Source organism: Myotis daubentonii, chromosome 11 (genome assembly GCF_963259705.1).
Source record: "Myotis daubentonii chromosome 11, mMyoDau2.1, whole genome shotgun sequence".
Classification (NCBI taxonomy): domain Eukaryota; kingdom Metazoa; phylum Chordata; class Mammalia; order Chiroptera; family Vespertilionidae; genus Myotis; species Myotis daubentonii.
In genome coordinates, this window is record NC_081850.1 from 51,994,288 (window position 1) to 52,008,335 (window position 14,048).

Sequence of the window (14,048 nt, forward strand, 5' to 3'; positions counted from 1 at the left end):
TAGGGAGCTGAGGCTGACTTGTTTGATGCCTTTAATATCATTATTTGTGTTACACGATACACAATCAAGGATGATGGTCAATACTGCGATGGAAATGTTAAAAAAAAATATTATACACGGCTCATGTCTTCCACACACCTTCCTGGAAATAAATTAGTGAGCACGGAGAAACCTGGCTGGGTGGCAGCCAGAGCTGAGGGTTGAGGGAGTGTTAAGGCAGTATCTACAAGGGGGAAGAATGACAGGGGGCAAGCTAAGGCCTCAATTCCTCCCCTCCATCCTCCCAGACAGGGGAGGAGGGAACCACACACTTCCTAGACCCAGAGGTGCTGGCTGCCAGCCTCCTACCTCTCCCCACCACGTGTACACTGCCTCAGTTGGAAGTCCTTGCCTGCCAGGGAACTAGGTATGTCCTGCGTGGAGGGAGTGTTCCCTGGTTCCTCAGGGACAGAGGGGTTCAGCAGTGGGCCGTAGTCACACAGCAAATCAGCAGCAAAGGTAGCAGTCTAAATGAGCCCTGGTGGGGCCCTACTTAGAAAAGAGGAAGTACCCATGTTCTCGAAGAGTGAGTCAAGAAACCCAGGGTGATGGTGATAGTAGTAGGAGGCTTGGCTCTGGGGCCCAGATGACAGGGTGTAGGGATCTGACCTTGGTGGGAGAGATGGGCACAGTTGGGGGCTGGTATGGGCCTTGTGGGCCCTGCAGATATCGTCTCTGTCCTTGTCTCCCTTTGGCATTTTCTCATCATCTAACCAGGGTTCCTGTACAAGAGGAGGTAGGGCTGGGTTACCGGTTGGAGAGCTTCACCTTAGTACTTTGGAGCTGGCGACCCCTGGGTGTAGTACAGGGAGAGCTGCTACCCTTCCTAAGTAGCAGCCTTATTCTCTCATCACCCTCTCCCCCTTCCAGCTCCACCTCCCAGGGACTGGGCTGTGAGGTGGCAGCACGGAAGAGTGGAGGGTATACACCCTGGCCCTGGGATATGGGGTTTGTGGGGGCATAGACCAGAGCAGTCTTAGGCTAACTGTGCTTTCATTTTTCTTTACATGGGGCAGGTCTATATTGGCCAGTCCCAGGGGAGGACCTTGACTTTCATCATCAGCTTCTCTGGCATCTTCCCCACCCCAGCAACTGCAGCAGAGACAGCAGTACACACATTCTGACTCACAGACACCCCATATACCCACATACACAATATATACTCACACACATACTCATTCATAGACACACACACGTATTCCCAACTAGATCTGCATGCACGCAAACATACACAGGCCCCATAGGAACTCCCCCTTCTCCTTTTCACACAGGCATACAACTCAGGAAGCCTCCTAGGTATACTCAAAGACACACAGAGACCTCCCCGTGCCCCTCCACAGAAATTCCTCTGACAAAGTTTCTTCAGAACGTGCAGACGCTGCTCATTTGACAGTTGAAGCCCAGGGAACGCAGCGGCTTGTTGAAGACCACTGGGACAGAGCCAGAGCGGGGCTAGAACCAGGCTCTGAGTCCCAGTCCAGGGCTCTCAGTCCACGGCACTGCTGAACAGCCTCTCACACTGTAACAGACCACACAGACACTTCCTCACCATCTAGGACAGAAGCAGACATCTGAAAAGACAGGCCCGCACAGAGACAGACGCACACCCTGACAGCCGCAGGCACACACGCATCCTATCAAGCGCTCCCTGCCATACCCAGGCAGCCATAGCATTCTCCTAAGCTTGCTCCCTTGAAGGTTCTTACTGGGAAGAAGGATTTGAAATTCTGGGCTGGAGTGAGATGGGAATGGGGCATTCGAGGCTAGTGTTACCTCCTGCTTCTAGCCTGGGACAGAGGGCAATGAACAGAAGCGTTTGTGTGTGTGAGTGCGTGTGTGTGTGTGTGTGGGGGGGGGGGGAGGGGGTTGGCAGAGAGATACATTGGTTAGGGGCAGGCGAGGACAGATCATTTCATCCCAACCATCCCAAACTCTGGCCTGTCTCTAAGGCCTCTTACCCTCAACTCAGAGAACAAGGAAAGAAGGAAGGAAGGAAGGAAGGAAGGAAGGAAGGAAGGAAGGAAGGAAGGAAGGAAGGAAGGGGTGAATGGGGCAAAGAGGAGGAAGTAGGCAGTGATCCGATAGGTGGGGGACAATATTCCACTGGACAACTTTGCCAGGCTTCCCATCTGGAGATGAGGGGAGAAATGCAAATAGGTACATGGCCAACAGGGGCTGCTGGAGGGGCTCCAAGGTGCTAGACCTTGCCCCCACTCCACTGGGCCTTTCTACCTCAGAGTCCCTTTCCTTACTGGGCTGGGGGTTCATGGCTTCATGGGGTGGGGCCAAGCCCCTGGCTTTGTGATCCCTCCCACTCATTACTGTTGGCCTCCCTGCTGTCCAGTCCCCCACTCTCCCACTGGACTGTAGCTTTGGGAGAGCAAAAAGGTGCTGGGCACAGTCCCCCAAGTAACTGGACAAACAGCCCCTTCCCCTCCTCAGTTTCTGGGGTAGAGAGAGACCCGGTTTTGGTTTCTCCGGCTCCATGAACACACAGAGGTACACGTCCTACCATAGGAGGAAGCAATGACTTTTACGAGGTTGGCGGCTGTAGGGGACGCGGGGCCGGGGGGCTGGCAGAAGAGCTGGGGAGGGGTCTGCCCCTGCCCTGTCTAACCTGGCCCCCAGTGGCCCGGCTCCATTGGCTGCGGCGGCCCCACCCACTACTGAATGTGGCAGGCAGTGGAGGATGTGGCCTGGCAGCACATGCAAGTGGGGTTCACGGACTTGGGGGGAATGAGGTCCAGGTCCTCGTCGTCGGGGATCTCATCTAACCGGTAGCCATCCTTCAGCAGCTGGATGTTCAAATCTTGGTTGATCTGCTGTAGACAAAGGGGAGGGAGGTCAGGCTCCAGGGATCCAGGGGCACCAACCACCAGGCCTTCCCCAGAGCTGTCCCATCCCCGGTCTCTCCAGAAACCCCTGGCTTCACCCCTAATGCAGTTCTGGCCTCACTTTCTTTACAGGCACTTCCTTGTGAGGCTCTGCCCCATGATAGACCCCACCCCATTCTACAGGTAACTTCCCACCTCAGGTCCTGTCTCTATTGGGGCCCTGCTCCTACTTGAGGCACATCCCCGTTTGGTGTCATCTGTTTTTCACGTTGCATTCTATGTGACAATCCTGGGTTCAAGTCCCACCCTAATCCCAGGATCCCCTAGGTTGAGGCCAGAGTCTAACAGCCTCACCTTTATTCAGCCCTGCCACATTTAGGACCCACCCCCACAGCGGCTCTGCCTCGCTTGGCCCATAGCACCGCTCAGGTGTGATTTGGCATTGGCCCATCCCTGCTTGGAGGGGTGTGTCTAGGGTAGGAAGGGTGGGGCCTCACCTCAGCAGAGGAGTAGCCAGAAGAGGAGTATCTGGACATGTCAAAGTCATCATCGCTGGCCATGGAGAAAAGGAGACAGAGGGAAGTGATTCCTGGAAATTAAATAGAAAACTCCCTGCACCACCCCCGACCCCCACCAGTCAATACCCCACCCTTCTCCCACACTTCCAAATAAACAGCTCAATCTAAATGAAAACTGCTTGCTGTACCAGTGGAGTTTTAAGACAGGTTCCCTAGCCCCACCTTTCTAAATAAATTGCCACCCTTAACCTCTTTCTGAGTAGAGATGCTATTTCTTTCCCCCCACCCCTCCCCCTTTTTATCTAGGCTCAAATCACCCTGGCTTGTTGAGTTTTCCCAAAGTCCAGGTCTAGCCAGGTGTGTTCCCAGCAGTAGGGCTGCTCCCTTGCAGGGGGCAAGGTATTAAGCATTGAATCAGTGCCCATTCTCAGGGCAGCCATTGGATCAGTTGTCCCAGAATAGCAATAGATTGTATCAGTCCCATTTTCCTCTCTCTGCTCTTCCCCACTGGGTAAAAATTCCAGTCCCTGGGGGCTTCATCCTTGGAGAGTTCCTGGCTGTCTGAGGAATATCTAAATTCTGACACTATAACAGGTATGGCCTGTACAGTCCACCTGTATGCTCACACAGGTTCCTGTGGCTTGCCCAGCTGCCCCAACGTCCCCGTACACACCTGTCAGTGTCAAGGGCTACCAGTGGCTTCTCGTCTGGGCTCTGGTCAAGCGAGGAATAGCCTTTATTGGGAACGACCAGCCTGGGTGGAGAATTTGGGGGATTGGATTGGCAACGGGAGCACACAAGTCTGGTGAGGAATTGGGTTGGGCCCCACCCCACCACTTCCCTTCCCCCTCTCCCTCCCTCTTGGATTCTGTTGAGAGTCTCTGCTCTCAGAGAGGAGCTAGGCCTGAGGGAGGAGGGAAGAGGGGAAGGCTCAGGACCAGCATCAGGACAGATGCTGACTGGCAGGGTCCAGGTGGGGTGTGTGTGTGGGGGTGTCTACCTTGTCCGGGCCATGACAGTGTTCTTCTTGGGTTGTTGGATTACAGGGCTACCCATACTTCCATTCTTCAGGGAGCCCTTCCGGGCCAGCTCCCGTTGCTTCTCTGCAGGGGAATATGGGAAGGAAGCTGTGTCCTGCCCCCAGGACCACCCTACCTTACTGCTCAGGGCAGCCTAGGCTGGGCCTCCATTGGGAAACTCTGCTTCTGTAGGAACTGTGGAGGGATCCTAATTCCAGGCTCTGCTGCTCGGTGGGGACAGTACTTGGCCCTGCACAACCTGAGACAGATAGTGAGGGGCAACGGGAAAGCTGACCCCTGTCTTCCAGGAGCTGTACTCCCCTGTGGAGCAGTTAGTGTGTGCTCAATGCCAGAGAAAGGTTAGAGAGGGAGAGATGAAGCAGAAGGATGGGGCCATCAGGGCTTCCTACAGACAACATCTTGAACTGGAGAGAGCAGGGCATTCTAGGAAGGAGGGATAGTGTATACAGAAATGCATTTAGAAGTGAGCATAGTAAGTGTGGATCTGGATGGAATGGAGGGTGAAGATGGAGGACAGGTTGAAAAAGTAAGGTACATTTATTCAGTCATTTGTTTATTAACAACATCTATGTCACCAATCCCAGGACCTGTGCTAAGGGGCTAGGGACTCCCTCTGATGACAAACTCAGGGCATGACCTTGAATGCCAGATAGAGGGGTTTGGGATTAATGTGGGAGGAAAAGGAGCCACCAAGGGTTAAGGAGTAGGAGAGGCAGAATGGGGCCGGCAGGGTCAGGGGCATGAGGCTGGGGGAGCCCAGCCCCTCTGGCTATCCTTCTGACTCTCTGCTAGCCTCTGGAGTTCTCTGAGGCTCCAGAGCCCACCAGATTCGTGGGGCTGGCCACCAGGTGACCTACTGTCTGGTGTGTGGCACTGTTACCAGGAACCAGTAATCTGCCAGGCCCTGGAAGAGGCCTGTCTACCCTTCCTACTCATCTCAAGTAGAGCTTAGATGTGGGGAAAGGGACTGTTGGGTGGAGAGGGATGCTAGGGGAAAGTACTCATAAAATAACCACAGCTCCGGAGAGGAAGGATGGGTGGGCATTTCCGGCAACCGTGACTCTGGAATTTCCTCTGACTGCCCTGTCTCTGATTCTCTCATCTCCAGGTGGCTGACCCTCTTTACTTTGCCACTGCTCATCTGGCTCCTTCAGTTTTCCCCCAGCCTCTTTTCAGCAGGCAGCAGCTACCATTACCACTCCAAGCCTCTAGGGGGTGCAACTTGCCTTAAAATTCCTGGAGGTGGTGGTGGTGATTTTCCCCCTTAGTGCTACTGGGCAAGGTTTTGAATTTTAATGAGGAGTTCGGTGGTAATGTAACGGTAAAGGAAAAAATTGTTATTTTAAAAGCATGTTTGAAAGTGAAAAAATGCAAAGAATAAACTGGCAAAACCAAACTACAGTCTACTATGCAACTACTTAAAAGAATGAAATCATCCTCTATATTACTGGCATTGGAAGAAGTTCCAAGACATTAAGTGGAAAACAAAAACAAAAGAAGTTTCAGAAAATGTGTACAGTATGTTACCACTTATGTTAAATACAACAAAAAGTAAAAGTCGGCCTGACGGGTGTGGCTCAGTGGTTAGGCATCGACCTATGAACCAGGACGTCATGGGTGGATTCCCAGTCAGAGCATATACGGTCCCCAGTGGGGGGTGTGATTCTCTTTCATCATTCATGTTTCTTTCCCTCTCCCTTCCTCTCTGAAATCAATAAAAGTATATATATATATTTTTTAAAAGTAAAAAACAAAAACTTGGAATGATTATCTTGGGAGAAGACGTGATAGGGAGAATAAAAGAAGTTATACTTGTTAGGACACTTGTATTGTTAAATTAAACAATAATATACAAAACTCGCTGTACTTTGAGTCTGATATCTTTGGAAGAGGAACAAATTCCACTGAGAGAGCTGCTCTCTTGTTTAGAAAAACAGCCTGAGGGGTTCTCTAGCTGTGGTCTGGAAGGAGAAAAGCAAGGTAAAAAAACAACAACCTTTTTTCAAAAAAATAAAAGAACAGAACTCTGTGAAAAGGGAGTCCTGGCAGCTGCAGCGGGAGAAGGTTTAGGATAGAAGGTGTAGGCTCTTAGGACTGCTGAGGGGCCCACGTTCAGTGGGCAGCTGGAGCCTGAGGAGTCGGGATGGCAGAGGAGTTTGAAGGCTAGTGATCACCTGTATGTGACTGTAAACTCTCCTGGATGTACTGTGTTGTAATTTCTCTTCACAAACCAAATTTTTTTAAAATATATTTTTATTGATTTTTTACAGAGAGGAAGGGAGATAGATAGAGAGTTAGAAACATTGATGAAAGAGAAACATCGATCAGCTGCCTCCTGCACATCTCCCACTGGGGATGTGCCCGCAACCCAGGTACATGCCCCCGACCGGAATCGAACCCGGGACCCTTCAGTCCGCAGGCCGACGCTCTATCCACTGAGCCAAACCGGTTTCGGCCCAAATTTTTAATAAAAGCCTATTATATGAAGCAGCCTTGGTCCCTGAAGAGACAGGGGCAGGGTTGGGCCTAGGGTGAAGTGAGAACAGCAGCTGCTGGAGCTATGGGCAGTGGCTGGGAGCCAAATGACTTCAAAGAGCAGGCTGTAGCGTCAACTGACTTCCGAATGGACATGAGAAAAACCCCAAGGGAAAGGTGACCCTGGAAAGGGGGAGAGATATTTGAGTTTACTAAAAAACACTAAGAAAAAGCTCCCCGAAACTGGAGCCCACTAGGCCCTGAGATGTCCAGATGGGCTGAGGATGGAATGGGGACAGGGGCTCAGCTTCTAGGCTTTGGAATCCTCATTCTTTCTAACCCTCAGACATAGCAACTGCCACCCACCTCGAAGGCAGCTTCGCAGCCCGGTTCAGTGTTGAATGGGACTGCCACGCCTTTATCCCTGCCCCTCTCCCCTGGAATAACTGGAGCCATCTTGGCCTCAGAGACGCCTCCTAGAGTTTTGGGTCCTGCAGAGCACTGTAACGTCCCTCTTTGCCTTGCAGGAAATAAGGTACCTGGCAGTGACAGTGACTTGGTGGCTTGAGTCTTGGAGCCATCTGGCCCTAGGTGGTTTAATGTGTGGCACCATTTGCAGACCCAGCCCAGAGCACCTGGTCCATTCCCCGCATCTCTCTCACCCCCCAGACCCACTCACCCAGCTTTACTTGGAGCGGGGATGGTTTGTAATTCATGGCTACTGACTCACCCTCCCGGGCATCACAGTCTCCGTCTGAGATGGAGGCGGCGGCTGGGTCCTGGCAGGGAGAAAGCAGAGAGACAGGAAGTTTAAGGAAGTGGACACAGGAGGCTGCTGCTCTCAGCCCGGAAGCTGGCCTTCCCACCTGACCCCTGGACCGCTGAGAGCATCCGCCCCTGACAGCAGGCAGGAGATTCAGGGAGGGAGAGGCAGACCCGTCCACCTTGAGAGGAAGATCCTGAACTGGGTAGAAGAGCGAAGGATCCCGGCCTCACTTACACTCACCTGGATGCCTATCTTCTCAGTCCTGGGTCATCTGGCCTCCTGCAGAAGGCCCACCGCAATTCTTGAAGCCCACAGGCTCTCCTTCTCCAACCTCCCATACTAGTTGCTTGCTCCCCAGGGCCCTTCCCGTGTACTTGTTTGGAAAGGTCTTTCTAGGTTCCTGTGAGTTTAAGTCTGCATTAAGGTCAGAGTAGCTGCTCCATACGACAGGCCTTCACACCCCCTCCCCCCTCCATTTCCTCTAGCACTAGACAGGTCCCTTCACAGGATCCAGAGAACTGACTGGCCAACCAGGCCATACAAAAAAGAGTTCTCACGAGAACTTTACAGATGAGTAAAGTTTAAAGACTTTAAAGAATGTCTTCTCGAAAGCCTAAAAGGTTGGCTGTGTATGGTAGGTGAGAAGACAAATACTGACAAATCAGCTGGTGGTGAGTTAGTCCTGTGCTGCTTGCTCATTAATCTAGCCTCACTCTTCCCTCGAAAACAGCACAAACCTCTGCTACAGGATCCAGGGCCCTGGCCAACCCTGCCTCAGTCAGTTGGAAGGTCATTCACATTCTCCATGAGACACTGATGATCTATTGATACTAGTACCTATTGATACCTATTGATCCAAGGTATCTGCCTAGAACAGTGATGGCGAACCTTTTGAGCTTGGCGTGCCAGCATTTTGAAAAACCCTAACTTAACTGTGGTGCCGTGTCACATATAGAAATTTTTTGATGTTTGCAACCATAGTAAAACAAAGATGTATATTTTTGATATTTATTTTATATATTTAAATGTCATTTAACAAAGAAAAATTAACCAAAAAAAATTAGTTCACGTGTCACCTCCGACACGCGTGTCATAGGTTCACCATCACTGGCCTAGAACGACAGAGTCTGAGGATTGCAGGGTGGATCCATGGCTGTGCCTGTTCTGTCTCTGGGGATGTAGAGGGCAGACAGGGAGGCAGGTAGAATGCTGCAGGACTGGCCCCACAGTGTCAGGCCCAGAGATCTGTGTGGCTACGGGTGTACCATTAATAATGTGGATTTTTTCTTTTTTTTTTTTTTTTCCCAAGGGGATATTTACTTGGAGGTAAAGGTCCCAAACTTTTTTTTTTTAATTAAATCTTTATTGTTCAGATTATTACATTTGTTCCTCTTTTCCCCCCCCATAACTCCCCTCCTCCCAGTTCCCGCCCCACCCTCCGCCCTCACTCCCCCCCCACTGTCCTCATCCCTAGGTGCACAATTTTTGTCTAGTCTCTTCCCACATCTCCCACACCCCTTTCCCCACCAAGAATAGTGAGTCCATTCCCTTTCTATGTCCCTGATTCTATTATAATCAACAGTTCATTCTGTTCATCAGATTATTTATTCACTTGATTCTTAGATTCACTTGTTGATAGATGCATATTTGTTGTTCATAATTTGTATCTTTACCTTTTTCTTCCTCTTCCTCTTCTTAAAGGATACCTTTCAGCATTTCATATAATCCTGGTTTGGTGGTGATGAACTCCTTTAGCTTTTCCTTATCTGTGAAGCTCTTTATCTGACCTTCAATTCTGAATGATAGCTTTGCTGGATAAAGTAATCTTGGTTGTAGGTTCTTGGTATTCATCACTTTGAATATTTCTTGCCACTCCCTTCTGGCCTGCAAAGTTTCTGTTGAGAAATCAGCTGACAGTCGTATGGGTATTCCCTTGTAGGTAACTGAGCTTCTTTCTCTTGCTGCTTTTAGGATTTTCTCTTTGTCTTTTGCTCTTGGCATTTTAATTATGATGTGTCTTGGTGTGGTCCTCTTTGGATTCCTTTTGTGTGGGGTTCTCCGCGCTTCTTGGACCTGTAAGTCCATTTCTTTCACCAGGTGGGGGAAGTTTTCTGTCAATAATGTGGATTTTTTCAATAGCCGGAGTTACACATATGTTGATATATATGCGATTTTATATGTATGCTATTTTGTTGTATTGACAACAAGCTTCAAAACTTCATATGTCAAATTTTCTAAAGATGTTAATATCATAGGTACCGGTTAAAAATGCGGATTGACCCTTTACCGGTTAAAAATGTGGGATTTGTAATCAAAGAAAACATGATAATTTCAAGAGAAACATCAAAAGTGCTTTATTCAAAGTAATGTCCCTCCCCTAGCTACACATTTCCCCCATCTTTCAGGTAATTTGTGAATACCATCCCAATAGATCTTTTCTTGTTTTGAGGCAGACCATTCAGAGACCCAATTTTCCATTTCTTCATACGTTTTGAAGTGCTGCTCAGAAAATATGTGTGCCATCGATGGGACCAAATGGTAATTTGAAGGAGCAAGGTCTGGTGAATACAGAGGGTGGTATAATACTTCCCAGGCAAGATCTTTTAACGTGTCTTTAACTGGTTTTGAAGTGTGTGATGGTGTGTCATCATGAAGCAAAATTACTTTGCCGTGTCTTCTGGCCCATTCTGGTTGTTTCATGATCAAAGCGTGGTTCAAATTGATTATTTGTTGTCAGTAGCGATCAGTATTAACGGTTTCTCCTGGTTTTAGAAGCTCATAATACACCACACCTTCCTGATCCCACCAAACGCAGAGCATTGTTTTCTTTCTGAAGCTATTTGGCCTCACAGTCGATGTTGATGGATGACCTGGATCAACCCATGATTTTGTGCATTTGGGATTCTCAAAATAAATCCACTTTTCGTCGCCAGTCACAATTTGATGCAAAAAAGACTTTCTTTCGTGCTGTTGAAGCAACATTTTACTGATGACTTTTCAGTTTTTCATTTGTGTTTCGTTCAGTTGATGTGGCACCCGTTTCCTTCCTTTAAAATCTTTCCCATTGCTTGTAAACGATCGGAAATAGTTTGCTGAGCAATGTTTAATCTTTCTGCAAGTTGTTTTTGAGTTTGATATGCATCTTCATCCAATAATGCTTGTAATTGTTGGTCTTCAAACTTTTTCGGTTGACCTGGACATTCTTTGTCTTTAACATAGAAATCATCACTTTTAAATCATTTATTTATTTAAAAATATATATATTATTGACTTTTTTTTGTACAGAGAGGAAGGGAGAGGGATAGAGAGTTAGAAACATCGATGAGAGAGAAACATCAATCAGTTGCCTCCTGCACACACTCTACTGGGGATGTGCCTACAACCAAGGTACATGCCCTTGAGCAGAATCGAACCTGAGACCTTTCAGTCCGCAGGCCAACGCTCTATTCCAGTGATGGTGAACCTATGACATGCGTGTCGGAGGTGACACGTGAACTCATTTTTTTGGTTGATTTTTCTTTGTTAAATGGCATTTAAATATATAAAATAAATATTGGGAATATAAGTCTTTGTTTTACTATGGTTGAAAATGTCAAAAAATTTCTATATGTGACACGGCACCAGAGTTAAGTTAGGGTTTTTCAAAATGCTGACATGCCAAGCTCAAAAGGTTCGCCATCACTGCTCTATTCACTGAGCCAAACCGGTTAGGGCTAAAGCATTTAAACCAGCGCTCACAAGTATCTTGAGATGGAGCATGTTCACCATAAGCTTCCCGAGGTATACGATAACTTTCAGCAGCACTTTTCCTCAAAATAATGAATTAAAATTTCCTGCAAATGCTTTTTGGCACGAAATTCGACATTTTTAGGTATAAAAATATCAGAAAATTTGACATATGAAGTTTTGAAGCTTGTTGTCAATACAACAAAATAGCATACATGTCAAATCGCATATATATCAACATATGGGTAACTCCACCTATTGAAAAAATCCGCATTATTAACCGGTACACCTAGTATACTCATTATGGTAGCTTTTGTTCCCTTTAGAATGAGGCAGTGGAAACGAAAACATGCTTGTCACCAACGGGAAAGGGAAAAGTCTAGAATATTTGGGAGGGAAATCCTGACCTTATCTGTGTTCCTTAAAGACACCTAGAGCACAAGGCCCTGCGTGGGCTGTGTTCGCAAGTTCCTGAGGGCAGAACCTGGGCTTCTGTCCTCTGCTCTGACCCCCAACCCTTAGCTGTGGTTGAGGTGGACCCGGCAGGAGGCTCTGTGCTGGAAAGGCTGTGTGCCGCAGTGGCTGCACCTCAAGCAGCTTCCCAGGCCTCAAACCTTTCCAGTCCTTGTCCGTGGCCTCCCCGGCGCAGCTCCTCGGGAGACTTCTCACTGACGGCACCTGTTCCCTAAGCCTTGGCAAGCAGGCTCTGGTGGCCCTTACGTGCCTCTCTGCAGCCAGAACGTCCCGGCAGTGGCTACCGTAGGAAACATGGAGACCTGACAGTTCGGGCTCTGGCTTTCCCTTCGGCCACAGGGAGGGCTCACTCCCAAAGCAACCTGAGGGGGCTTCTCAAAGGTGCCTGTGGGACCCTACCAGGGAAGCACTGACACCTTTACAATGTCCTAGTCACATTACTTTTTCTGTAGCATTTATCACATGTCACACATCCCACATCTATTTGGAAGTAGTTTCCTTCACTGGCTTTCAGGACACTCATTTCTCTCTCATCCCACAGTCCTTTGCTTCCTCTGCAGAGTCCTGACCTCAGTCCTCCTCCTGTCTCTCTGGGGAACCCTGATATCTCCTACAGCTTGGATTAACATGTTTACATTGATGACTTCTAAATCTATAGTCTTCCAATCATGCATCTTCTCCATAACCCTTCGCCCCATCCATCCCATGAGAGTGTTAAGCCTCACTGTCATTTCCCTGGACTGACTTTTAAAGCACAAGCCCTTGGGCATTTGGGACGAATTTTTTCCTCCCCGGTACAGATAAGTTCATCAATTTCTTCTCTCAGACTGGAGGTACTTGGCAGCAATGATAGCATTGCAGGAAGGATGGGGCCTGTCTGGGGGCTGGGAAGCTATTAAGCAACTCTGGTCACAAGGACCCACATGTGGTCCTCCAGGACACTGGGCGGGTCCTGGTGCCATTTGATCCCCGAGTGAAAATGCCAGTCCCTTTTGGTCATGAGCCAGGGTGCAAAGCCCTAGACCAAGAGGCCACATGCAAAGCCCACCAGGCAGCATCTCCCAGTCACTGTCCATGATGGAAGGCCATCTGAGTGGCAAGAACAAAGATCTCAGGCACTGTGCCTGCAAACTCAAGCCTTTTTCTGTGGGCTTCCTGTATGTCTTTCCTGAGAGATGTAGCCAATGCACTATGATCATCACATGGAAATGTAATCAGGGAGATTAAATGTGAAATATTCATGAATATAAGTATCAGAGAGGAACCCAGGCAGAAGGAAGCATCTGGCTCCAAGAAGTCAGGGAGAATTTAAAATGTCCCCAAGGACATCTGACAGGAGTTAGATCCGGGAACTAGAGTGGGGATTAGCAAGATTATTAATAAACACTCAGCAGAGACAGACATTGAAATTCATCTCTAATAGCAACCCATGTTTCTGCAACCCTTCAAATTCTCCACCGACTATAGAAATGATTAATAGCCCTGTCTTACTGTTTCTGGAACAGGATATATATAGGCTAATGGCCAGTGCAGAGCCAATATAACTACAGGAAGGCAAAAGTGCCAGAAGAATTCTTAGACTTAGTCTAGTCCAGTGATTTTCATTAAACTATGTTCCCTAACCCTGTGCACTGGGAGGGGCTGAGTGCAAGAAGGGACCAATAGGAGGTGGTCTGGCTTTTCTCTTAAACCAGAGTAGATCTACTTTTATTTCATTTACATATCAGCCTTTCCAGCCTTTTAGTTGGAGAAAGGGTTCTGTTGCTTAAAAAAAAAAAAAGTTGCCCTGACTGGTTTGGCTCAGTGGATAGAGCATGGGCCTGTGGACTGAAAGGTCCCGGGTTCGATTCTGGTCAAGGGCATGTACCTTGGTTGCTGGCACATTTCCAGTGGGAGGTGTGCAGGATGCAGCTGATCAATGTTTCTCTCTCATTGATGTTTCTAACTCTCTATCCCTCTCCCATCTCTGTAAAAAATCAACAAAATGTATTTTTTTTTAAAAAAGTTGCTGAAACTGGTTTGGCTCAGTGGATAGAGCGTCGGCCTGCGGACTGAAGGGTCCCGGGTTCAATTCCGGTCAAGGGCATGTACCTGGGTTGAGGGCACATCCCCAGTAGGAGATGTGCAGGAGGCAGCTGATCGATGTTTCTAACTCTCTATCCCTCTCCCTTCCTCT

General features: G+C 48.5%; 1 protein-coding gene across 7 annotated transcripts in view; it reads right to left on the reverse strand.

The window, feature by feature from the left end:
* Nucleotides 1-14: 14 nt before the first annotated feature.
* The window catches only part of FAM219A (family with sequence similarity 219 member A), a 51,586-nt gene continuing 37,552 nt past the window's right edge, over nt 15-14,048 (reverse strand). For 3 of the 7 annotated variants that reach the window (XM_059657184.1, XM_059657182.1, XM_059657188.1), the window contains 5 exons: nt 7,586-7,685; nt 4,392-4,494; nt 4,065-4,145; nt 3,371-3,425; nt 15-2,861 (listed from right to left, as the gene is read on the reverse strand). In XM_059657184.1, the coding sequence (XP_059513167.1) occupies nt 2,703-2,861; nt 3,371-3,425; nt 4,065-4,145; nt 4,392-4,494; nt 7,586-7,685 (498 nt within the window). In that variant the 3' untranslated portion in view covers nt 15-2,702. The remainder of the gene's footprint in view (nt 2,862-3,370; nt 3,426-4,064; nt 4,146-4,391; nt 4,495-7,585; nt 7,686-14,048) is intronic. The other 4 variants (XM_059657187.1, XM_059657185.1, XM_059657186.1 and 1 more) reach the window with 3 other exon arrangements.